Below are 11,488 nucleotides of genomic sequence, written 5' to 3' on the forward strand. Positions count from 1 at the left end.
TATTCTTCACTGCACAATCACCCTGACGTTTGCTAGTGCCAGCCTAATCACTTAGTGGCCCCCTAGCGATGATTTTCATCAATAACAGACTCACCGTGTTTCCAGTCTCCACTTGACAGGCACTAGAGTCGGGATAGAGACACAAACGGGATACCCAGTTGCGAGGCACACGGCGAGTATGCCTAGCAAGCCATGACAATAATTGCACCCTTTATATCAAGGCACTGTAGAACTGAGATGTCATATCACTTCAATAGTCGGAAGTAAGGAATTCCACGTTGCGGTGAAGCGCCGCCCTAAACCCAATCGGGCGGGAATGTTTTCGTGACTTGATTCTCTCTTTTGACTTCTCCCATCAGGCCACCAGAAGCAAGACTCTATTCTGGCTGATTGTTGGATGTGGCACCATGCTGATGTTCTGTGGCTCGAAATGCCATAACAGACCCAGCACTCCCCGCAATTATGACCTTCGATAAACAAAGCAATGGCAATCTCGCCAAACCGTTCACTCCCACCCTCAGCGCTGCTTTTCACCGGAATAAGTCTCCTTTGACACCGAAGCTTGCCAGTCCAAGCCCAGGCCCAGGTTTCTCTGCTGGTCGCCGCCTCGCTCAACCCGATCACCCCTATTCCACCCCCTCCAAAGATCCCCCCGCGGTCCCTCCGACCTACCTCAGTGCCAATGTTACTCCACGATCCGGTGCCCGAACCACTCGTCGAGATGGCACCAACGCCTCTCCAACAAATACACCTGTTCCCGCTCCACATACACCTTACTCTCAATCAACAATCGGATATGGCCGCCGAACAGACCGCAGCCCGGCTCGCGGGGTCAAACCGGCGCAATCAAGGAGCTTGAAGGGCCCCACGCTGTCGGCGGAGAACCAGCCTATTTCACGTCCGAATTCCTTCTCCGACATGGCATCGGGGTCGCCGTTGTTCTTTCATGCGTCGGACGCTCGTTCATCACATCCCTCTGAGGTGGAGGCCCTTCCGATAAGACCTCAGGGGAAACCGTCCCCAGCTTCAAGCTTTGTTTACGCAAATGGAGATCAAGAACGAAAGTCACTGGGAGACCAGTCGAGTACCACATCGTCTGTTGTAAGACGTCGATCTGGAGGTTACTCGCGACCCTTGCCCACCGTCAAACAAACAGCTTCACCCTCGCCTCGGCTGAGCTCAGCCAAGCTCTCAGATGCCACATCCACTCCGCCAGATGTCACGAAACCTCCATACCCCCAAAATGCCGAACAAGGTCTAGGGATAGTCCACCGTTTTAGTCCCCCGTCAAGTACGGTCAGCGATAGGCCACCCATCGGCCGGCATACCAAATCATCTAGTGTCGACTCTAGCCACCACGCCCTTCCGCACGACAGTTTACGATCTAGTCCGGTTATTGTACCTGGAAACTATTTCAGTGAGGGATCAGCACCTGTAATGTCAGAACAAATCCCGACTCTTCGCCCTCGAATCTTCAGCAATGGCTCTTCCATGAACGGTTCCACCGTCTCGAATGAAACATATCCCCAAGCACCTTTAAGTCCTGGAAAGTCAGATGGTCCAAGTGAGGCCGCTTTGAATGCGCGTACCGAGCGAAAGATCATGGACTTGGAAATCAGCAATTCTTCACTGCTTGCCATTAACCGCACCCTAGAGCGAGAAATGCGTAAACAGAATGCTGAGCTCCGCCGATTCCGCCGATTGAGTCGCTCGGGCCGTATCTCGATGGCTCCGTCAACACGTTCGTTCTCAGGGGCAGCCCTCTCGACAACGAGTGAAATGGATGAAGGTGCAAGCGAACTTTCGATGCGATCACAGGATGATATGTCAGATATTAGTGACGAAGATTCCCTTGCGGATGATGGAGTTACGAGTCCTGGCTCGCTGGCCGAGCATGATGTTAAGCAACGTGCCCAAGATGAGAAACGATTTATGCTTGACCTTGCAAAACACCAAGAACTATTAGCAGACAGCCAAAAGATGAACCAAAGTCTGAAACGCTGTCTGGGATGGACAGAAGAGTTAATCAGGGAAGGCCAAAGGGCCCTTGAGTACAACGTCCATGTTCAAGACATCGAACTCGGTGGCCGAGTCCTGGCACCTGAAGAGCTGGGCGAGGTTGGCGAGAGTGGTCGGGGCCTATTAAGCCCTTCTACTGAGTATGACGGTGTATTTTCACCCGTCGAATCTTCATCTATTGGTTTCTCTGATGAGCCATCTATTGCATTATCTATTGATTCACCTGTCCCACCATCTGCCCCTGAACTTACTACATGATATTTCTGTTTGCTCATCTCCTGGCGGGATGATCCACTCTTTTCTGCTTGCTCATACCCATTGCACAATACCCCTTTGATGCCTTTTCATCTTGAATTCGTCCTTTCATTTCTTCATCTGATACAGGCTCTTCTCATTCTTTTGACCCTTGCACGTTGCACCTTGTAAAATGAGATTCTCGGCTTGATTTCTTCATTTCTTTTCCCAAATGGTCAATGTTAGATATACCCGATCATATAACCCGTCTTGACGACTGTTGCTGGCTACTTTGATACCCGATGTGCAATTATTATTTGCGTGTGTTCATATTCTGCGATTGCGATCTCTTACTATGTACGCTTGTTGTGTTGAGAAACAACACGAGCACTAATTGACCTGAACGCTAATAATGATACTTGACACTCTGGACTCATCCGTCTTGATACATATTTGCCTTCATGGGCACAAATCATGGAAAAGGACATTGCCCCATCCGCTCCTGACGCAGAGTCTCTTGTATAGCCTCAAGTTCCTTTCGTCCCTTTCCTTCAAAATACTTCGGGCCCAGATCAGGTGTATAATAACCCTGGGGGTAATACTTGTCGCCATCATCACCAGGCAAAGGCTGTCCAAGAGCCCACTTGAACCATGCCACAGGACCCCAACGATTCCAAATCGTGGGCTGCACGTAGAATGGGGCCCCCTCATAGATAAGTACCCAATTTCGACCATGTTCGTTAGGCTTCTCAGTGAATACATCTAACCGCATGAAACTCGGGCGTGGGAGAGCCAGATACCGAAGGCATAACTGACGTAGCTTGAATATTGAGGCGAAAGTGAAGCTAAAGAAGGCTGGAGGGGGTTCCATCCTAGATCATGAGTATCAGCTCATATCTCCATACAGTCACCCTGTGAAACATACATCATGGCACCTCGCAGACGTTCATCCATCAAGAATGAGACGAAATACTCGCCAAGTGGCTTCATGAATCCAGGCAGACTGTATACCAACACATCGATGGTTTTATCTGCGATTTCCTTATTGCGTGGGTGAGGCTTCATGTGCTGTGCCTCATATTGCTCGCTCCAAGCATTGATCTCTTCCAGCCAGTGGATTCCATCTTGGAAACCATCCTTACCGGAGGGGAGGACATCATAGCTGATTCCCAATGCGTCACCAAGACTTTTCCAGTATGTACCCACGGCGCAGCGTTCCATCTCCGTCATCTCGCGCCACTCATATAGTTTCACGAATCGGATTGGTTCGATGGCGAAGAGGCTGAGTGTGTACAGCATGTCTGCTTCGAGAATTTTTCCGCTTGCTCGATATCCTTTGTGGAGGAACTTGGTTCGGGCTATTGCTGTTTGGGCTCGATCTGAGCTTGGGTGAAAAGCCATGAACTCGCCGATTAGTGCACCCGTGTCGGCGTATCGTTTAAATGAAGTGGCTGAGTCGGAGAACTGGGATGTTTTTAGGAGAAGGGTGGAGATTGTTGGGATGCCATATGTCTGTTCGGGTCAGCTATATCATAGTGCCGCATGGCATAATTAGAGCTTACACGAAAGAGTGCAAACTGGAGTGACTTGAGAACCATGAAGGGAAACTCAGTCTGCATGATGGTCTTCTGGATTGCCCAAGCATCATGATCGGTCATTTGGCCCATTGATTGCCTTGTTGAGTAGTAACTATATTGTCGGTGCAGAGTGCGTTGCCGTTGGAATCGCAGGGAAGATACCAGGACCAGATAGGTAATTACACCCAATGAGACGCATAGCATTTGCTGCGAGAGTGAGGGAGGCCATAGAGCACCGAGTAAAATCTCATCCTCTGGTGATCGGAGTATAGAGAGCGATGCCATGTCTTTCAAGCCGAGATAGAGCAGATATAAATAATGTGTCTTTGCAGTGAATGCCGCAGATCAATATGTTAGTGCCAGGGAACTACTGATTTATATATTCACGCTCAAATCTTCTGCTCAATTATACCAGTAGCTATGCAGCATATCCATGGCAATGAAGATAACCAAAGAAGACAAGCTCGTGTAGTGGGTCATCTAAAAGAATGAGCGGACCGAGGAACAGGCACAGTCCCGCGCGGGGAAATACAGAGCCTTACTGCAGAATATGAAATCATGACAGCCGGATGCCACAACTAGGTGTGTTGTATAAGGTAGTCCTGGCATACGGACGAATGAATAGCGTTCTGAGTGGTATGACAAGACATATAGCCGAGGTTGCCAATCAAATCCGAATCATTCGATGCCTTCAAATCGTTGACTTGGGATTGTGAAATAAGATCGGCCAACCAGATACTAAGATAGAAAGCATGATGACAGCATAAGTGTTCGCATACTCGGTATATCGGCCGGACGGGGATGCACCGGTGTCAGACCACCCGAGTTCGATATCAGCAGCATATCTGTACCAAAATAGGGCTTCGGAATACAAAGATGCCGGGGGATCAACACTGGACGCATGGCGTTGGTGGATGAGGGGGATCAGCATCACATGAAGCCAAGGCCAGCCTCATCTTCTACACAGATCAGATATTCGACTATACAATGATCATAGCGCCAATATGTAACAATTAATTTTGATTCCTTTATGTCACAAATAGCAGAGTATCGTAAGCTATGATCTGCTTTGATCTATACCAAGCGTCCACAAACTAAGTCTTGATAGAAGGTATACCAGTGAGCTTGAAAGCCCTCTCACTTAGAAGTGGGTCAGCCAGCGGCTTCGAACGATTATGAGGGTCTTCCTTCCCATCCCTCTGGGCGACATTGGTCCCAGTATGCTTCGCATTCGGCCAATGCGTGGTACCAACACGGCGATCAAACGCGTCCTTCTTGCGCAGCAGGTCCTCTTGTGTCGCATCTGCAACCGGCATGAAGCAGGTATAAACAGCAAAGCGCGGCTCGTGTCTCTTTGGGCTCAGGTTGTAGTGAGGCGTGCGTGAGTCCCAAAGAAGGAGATCCCCAGGCTCGGCGCTGAGCTTTTCCCACTTGCAGCCGTGGTCTTCGAGCCATTTCATGCCGTGCTCCGTGAAGCCATACCATTCTGGTGTCCAGGCTGGGATTCTCTCTTCGTCGGCCATCTCTTTGTGGAATTGCTCGGAAAGGAGGTGGCTGCCTCGGCAGACAATTAGTCCACCGTCTTCTGGGCCGTTGGGAAGCAGGTTTACCAGTCCTTGCATGCAGCGGAAGCCATGCTTCTCGGGGTCTTGGTCCTGGTGTGGCCAAGGCTTATTGGGAGCAATATCGGTACGACTAAGAGGTTATTAGAATACAAGGGCTATGCCATCAAAGATATGAGGACTTCAACATACTTGGGGAATTGAAAGTTGATGGCATCAAAGGACACAATAAGATCCTCATCATCATAGATCTTCTCAAAGGCATCGACAACACCTGGCTCACTTCGAATGCCCCAGACGAAGTTCTCATGCGGAAGACCGTAGTGCAGACACATGCCCTTCTCATTGATCAGGGGAAGTTTGTCTTTGTGGACAGTAGACAGATTGTTTCTGTCGAATCCGAGTTCACTGTGTTTTTGGCCAGTCGGTTTCAGTGGTACCTTCGCTCAAGTATAACTTACAAGCCTTCTAGCCAGGAGTACATCTCATCCGCATACTTTAAAGCCTTTTCTTTGGGAATAGCGCCTTTGACAATGGCGAAACCATCTCTAGTCAGATCGTCTCGAAAATCACCGAAAGGGCGATCAGTGCTATCAACACGCATGCGACCAAAGCCATGCAGATTTGGGTTGACCTGAACGGTCGCAGCAGTGGTTATTGTAGAAGACATACTGACACTTGGTTATAGAAGTGAGCTGTGAAACTTCAGCATGCCAGCTCCTTAAATGAACAACAGCTTCTGGGGGGAACTCCAGTCTCACCAGAGCTGCCCACTCGGAATCACCAGGTGAGCTTTGATTGCTCCAATTAGTTCCCAGCTACTCAACAATGTGTTGCCACAGTGGTCGGAAAGTGGAGGTGGGGGAATGGGGGCCGTGTAAGATGGGGGAAGTCGAAGGCTGCTTGGCTTCTCTCGATAAAACAGCAGATAATTAGAGTGGAGTGCGTAGACTATTCAGTGTAAATATTTCCATCATGGCGCCTTTTCATATCATTATCGTGGGTGGTGGCATCGCAGGTTTCACGGCTGCCATTGCCCTCCGTGGACCCAATAGACATATCACGATTCTCGAACAGTCAAGCTTGAACAAAGAGATTGGTGCTTTGATTTCTTTGCAACCAAATGCCTCGAGAATCATGAAGTCCAAGTGGGATTTGAGCCAGGAGCTTTCGGAGGCGCAACAAATGGTGGATGAAGGGTTCCGGATATACAACACAGACGGACATTTGGTCAACACTATACCCCTGATGACAAAGGAAAAGTATAGGGCGGAACGCCTCTTGTTTCATCGCAGAGATCTTCATGAGGCATTGAAACGTGCAGCTGTCTCACCCACGCGGGCAGGAGATCCAGCCACTGTGCGAGTCACGTCGAGAGTTGTGGACTGTGATGCCTCCAAAGGAACAGTGACTTTGGATGGTGGTGAGATAGTCAAGGGTGACTTGATTATTGGTGCAGATGGAATGTAAGATGTGAACTCCTTTGAACGAGTATGAAAAGCTAATATAGACGTGGCTTAGCCATAGCGTTCTTCGAAAACATGTACTTGAGGAAGCCATCAGCCCTATGCCGACTGGTCATTCTGGTGAGAGAGACTTGCATAATTGTTATGATTGATTGAGCTGACCGTCGTCCATAGCATATCGCCTGATGGTTCGGTCTTCACACATCATACCAACAACCTAGCTGATGTCTCTAGATGCCAACAGAAATTCTTGAACAGGAAGAACCTGAGTTCTGTGCGAAGATCAATCCTCGTGATCCTTTCACATCCATGATTGTGGCCCACGACTGCCGCCTCATCATGGGCCCCGGAAGGCAAGGCGAGGTTTATGGGATTGTCGCTTCAGTGCCGGACGGTATGCACAGGTTTAACTTTTTTGAGGAAATGCTAACAGATATACAGACCAAATGAACGAGGATCCTCAGGCAAAACAGTCTTGGGTTGCAGAAGGAGATTTGGAAAAGTTGATGCAGACTTTTGCCGAATTCCTATCCTGGGTGAAAAGTTTGTTCAAGTATGACCACAGGACCACTCTCAAATTTTCATAGAAGCCTACTCACCATTTATTAAAGGCACTCGGCCGACCTAGGGCTCTGGCAATTACGGGATCTTGTAGGGTCACCAATTGAATGTTTCTTACTTAGCTAACAAGTACAGAATCCTTTGAAGACATGGCATCGGGGCCGTGTAATTATCATTGGCGATGCCGCACATGCAATGTTACCAACGCAGGGCCAAGGAGCCAGCCAAGCAATCGAGGACTCTGAAGCTCTTGGTGCATTCTTTGAGGAGATCATTGAACCACCCTCTCCTGAAGTCCTTAAAAGGGCACTCAAGGTAAGAAATCCAGTAAAATAATAATTGGAATTCATTTCAACTGAACAAATGCAGGATATCTTCCAGGCACGCTATGCACGTGTGAGTTTGATACAGGCATATAGTCGACAAGCAGCCAAGCCAGCAACAGCCCGGGGAACTAAACTGGTTACGATGTATGTATGAGGAGTACCTTTGGCTGAGCATAGACTGACTCATTAGGAAACCGGATGAGTTCATGGACTTCAACTGCGGATATCGCGGGGCCAAAGAATGGCAACGGGTTTGAAAACAGTCAGGCTAAGATATAGCCAATCTTTTCTTTCTTGAATGTGTAAGAAAAAGCCAAAACCGGGGAGACGAGAATGAACCGAATTAGCAAAAAGAATCAAAACCCAGCCTCTAAAGACTGTAAAAAGTTTCCAAATCCCGGGAAATACATCCTCGCGTGAACTTATCAAGCCAACATTTCCCCGCAAATGTGGAGTGTGAGACTGTAGGTCGCATATAACTGGCTCTATTGGACGTTGAGGGGCCAAAGTGGCCCGCAAAAGAAGCGTGTCCCGATCGCCCATATAAACGGCCAACTTCCTCACATTCCCTAATTCTCTCGTTATGCCTGATGTCCGACATTCATGCCCGTCGACGCTCCTCGCGGAGTAAATCTGGCCACCATCACTGTCCGCACTGTGGCAAAGGGTACGAGCGACCAGATCATTTGGCGCGTCATTTAGACTCCCGTGAGTGTCTCTTCTCACCTCGGCAGATGTCTGGTTGACCAGGTTTCAAGATCGCAACGAAAGAACATATCAATGTCGGATATGCCAGCGTGGATTTAATCGAAGGTGAGCATATATTGCTCCAGGAAATTAGTCACTGAGGTAATAGAGTCAGAGATGTCCTTCAGCGGCATCAAACAGTCCACGAAAAGAATAGCAATGAGGGCAAGAAAACACCTCGTCGCACACGAGAACGAGCGGCTGAGGCTTGCAACACTTGCGCGACCGCTAAATTGAGTTGTGACAACGAAAGACCCTGTCAAGTAAGGATTCCTGGTCCTTGGCTTGGTCGCCTGTTAATGGTTGTAGAGATGCAAATCAAAGCAAATTGAATGCGATGCAAAGCGCTCTCGACTCGGCAATCATGCTTCACACCCTCGATTTTCTCCGATGACTACAACACCAGATTCAAGTTTCTCGGATCTCAGTGTACTTCCTGCGACGGAGTACTCAGCTGGCCATGAGATTTATGACGCCAATTTCGCGCAAGATTTGACACTAGATCCATTTATATCAGATAATGTGCCGGTATATCCTAATTTGAACAATTTCCCTGCCTTTTTCGAGCATGGTATGCTTCCAAACGTGGAAATGGAAGTTCCACAAGAAACACAGCAGCCTCGGGGTGTGTTTGACTTCATGCTCGATACCGATTTCGTTTTCCCTGAAAACGATTTGTTCGATGCAGACTTCATGCCCGATCTCGATCGAATCCTAGATGCTGGGCCCTCCATATGCGGATCTAAAGACCAACAGAATCCTCAACTTGGTGATCATGAATCAGCCAGCAGGCGAGCAGCTGCATTTCGAAAATCATTCTGGTAAGTGAATGGTAGTGATCGATATCAATATACGTGTTTAATTCCAAATTTCATAGGCTATGGGTGCCAGAGAAGAACCAATATGCCTTCAGCGAGGAGAGAAGAATCCCTCTTCGTGATGGGGATGCTATTTCGCCGAATCATCAAAACCGACTTCAAGCTCTTCAAATACCGGGAAAACTATCCATGCGCTCGCGGGATGATATCTTCAAATTGGTCGTGCGAACAGCCGGCTCTCGGCTTTCAATTTCTTCATTTCCTTCTGCTGAGTACCTTGATACGCTCATCAAAGTCGGTATTGGAAAGCGAATAGAGACGGATGCATGGATTCATCCATATACCTTTTATGATCAGAAGTTGCGACCTGAATTGTTAACCGGCTTGGTCGCAGCAGGATGTGTTTGTTGTGGATTGGCGTCCATCAACAAAACTGGAATTGTTCTACAGGAGATTACTAGAGTATCTCTGGCACAACTTGTATGACTCGTAACCCTCAAAAATTCTTCACTGTTGGCTGACTATTTGTCTGTTTCATCAGGTCGAGGATGATAACAGTGTCTTGCGCGATCTGCAATGGCTACAAGCCTCGATGCTGTGATTGGATATTGGTATCTTCTGTGGTTATCGACGAAAGATGCAAATAGCAGAGAGCTATCTACAGCCACTGTGTACTGTAGGTGCACCAAAGGATAAAACGATTGAGCTAACTTTACAGGCTTTCCGACGTGCTGCGGCATTTGACAGCTCCACGTACTCTGCTGTAACACCTTCTATGACTGGCGATGATGAGCAGTCTTTGAATAATATATGGCATGAGTGGGCAAGACAAGAATCACTGAAGCGGTACGTAGTGACTTCGATATTTGAGTAGTCAAACCGCGACGCTAACAGAACTAGATTAGCTTATCATCTATTCAGCCACGATGTAGAGGTTGCCATGGCTATGAACCGCCCAGCTCTTACTTCGTACACGGAGTTCACACTACCCTTCCCTGCTGCAAGAGACCTCTGGCTCGCTCCTACAGCTACCGCATGGAGAGATCTTTGGGAGGCGAAGTACCGAGTTGTAGAGGCGTCCGACTTCAGTTTGCGGGACTTGTTATCCGATCCGTCCTTAATTACTCGTGTCCCTATTGAGATGGACTTTGATATTGCAAGGTCTGCACTATTACAAGGAATGGCCAGTCAGGTGTGGGAAACTCGCCAACAGATGGTTTTATCCCAGGGATCAAGGCCTGACACGCGTGCTTTGACTCGACTGTGGCTGCAAAGCAGACAAGACGAGCTGTCAGTTCACCACCTCCTCTGTCAATTTAATGCTGACTGGGCAAGTTATACCACATTGAAGTCTATACCTGAGAATCCACCGGCGCCTCCACCTGTCACAACATTACTGAACCAATTTATAATGATGTACCTTCATATTGATATCGATGCTATCCAACGATTTGTAGGTAAGCTTGGGGAACTGGATGCCCGGCGAGCATAGCCGGGCCTTCGGGACTGGAGCCATGCAAGAGAAGCACGGACAAGCATATGGCATGCCGGCCAGACATTGCGTGCCGCGCGAACTGTCAAGACTTATCAGCTGCGCGGATTCGATGCTATGGTTATCTACCACGCTGCTTTGGTTCTGTGGGTATACGGGCTTTTTCAGTGTGGAGAATTGAAGCAGCTTGAAGACAAGACACCAATTGGTGAAACAGACTTGCCACCATGCGTGTCACTTGATGGCCTAGAGGATACGGCGACCAAAGCGTTCTTGGGTCATGGAATTGGTCGCCCAGGTCTGACAATGACCCGAAGTGGTCCCGATGGGGATACACCAATGTTCTGTGAACTAAGCAAGCCGCGCTCTGTCATGGCTGTTGCTCGGCAAGTCTTTGAAGGGAATTGTCCTTGTCCTTCTCCGGACGACCGTCTGCCACCAATGATCCAGAGTCTGTGTGAACTGATAGAGGATCTGGGGAATCTTCCATAAGAAATAACCTTGCAAAAAGTACCAGTCAACTAATCAACTAGATAAAATGATTCCGATATGTATCAATCCCCATTTGCCGACGTGATAATTTGAGCCAATGAGCGAAGCCCTAATTCCGTCGGATTATGGGGGAACTCCGCACGGGGTAAAACGCCCTCGGCAATTGTGGGAATGTTGAGATTGATCAGCTCTTG

At 48.5% G+C, this 11,488-nt stretch overlaps 5 protein-coding genes across 5 annotated transcripts; 3 read left to right on the plus strand and 2 right to left on the minus strand.

Moving 5' to 3' along the window:
• Positions 1–462: 462 nt before the first annotated feature.
• Positions 463–2,277, plus strand: N7508_003911 (uncharacterized protein; the record flags this gene model as incomplete). The annotated part of the gene is made up of 1 exon (XM_058461977.1): positions 463–2,277. One exon carries the CDS (start codon positions 463–465, stop codon positions 2,275–2,277), a length of 1,815 nt encoding a protein of 604 aa, XP_058322554.1.
• Positions 2,278–2,725: 448 nt separating this feature from the next.
• N7508_003912 (uncharacterized protein) lies at positions 2,726–3,920 on the minus strand (the record flags this gene model as incomplete). The annotated part of the gene is made up of 3 exons (XM_058461978.1): positions 2,726–3,125; positions 3,179–3,765; positions 3,816–3,920. The coding sequence occupies 3 exons, from the start codon at positions 3,918–3,920 to the stop codon at positions 2,726–2,728; spliced, it is 1,092 nt and encodes a 363-aa protein (XP_058322555.1).
• A 1,004-nt stretch (positions 3,921–4,924) lies between these two features.
• Positions 4,925–6,062, minus strand: N7508_003913 (uncharacterized protein; the record flags this gene model as incomplete). Its single annotated transcript, XM_058461979.1, has 3 exons — positions 4,925–5,525; positions 5,585–5,800; positions 5,854–6,062. The coding sequence occupies 3 exons, from the start codon at positions 6,060–6,062 to the stop codon at positions 4,925–4,927; spliced, it is 1,026 nt and encodes a 341-aa protein (XP_058322556.1).
• Positions 6,063–6,367: 305 nt separating this feature from the next.
• On the plus strand, positions 6,368–6,862 carry N7508_003914 (FAD-dependent oxidoreductase; the record flags this gene model as incomplete). The annotated part of the gene is made up of 1 exon (XM_058461980.1): positions 6,368–6,862. The coding sequence occupies one exon, from the start codon at positions 6,368–6,370 to the stop codon at positions 6,860–6,862; it is 495 nt and encodes a 164-aa protein (XP_058322557.1).
• A 2,020-nt stretch (positions 6,863–8,882) lies between these two features.
• Positions 8,883–11,294, plus strand: N7508_003915 (uncharacterized protein; the record flags this gene model as incomplete). The annotated part of the gene is made up of 5 exons (XM_058461981.1): positions 8,883–9,313; positions 9,370–9,712; positions 10,029–10,156; positions 10,211–10,763; positions 10,803–11,294. 5 exons carry the CDS (start codon positions 8,883–8,885, stop codon positions 11,292–11,294), a joined length of 1,947 nt encoding a protein of 648 aa, XP_058322558.1.
• Between the last annotated feature and the right edge of the window lie 194 nt (positions 11,295–11,488).

The sequence above is a fragment of the Penicillium antarcticum genome, assembly GCF_028974205.1.
Source record: "Penicillium antarcticum strain IBT 31339 chromosome Unknown utg000003l_segment0_segment0, whole genome shotgun sequence".
NCBI lineage: Eukaryota > Fungi > Ascomycota > Eurotiomycetes > Eurotiales > Aspergillaceae > Penicillium > Penicillium antarcticum.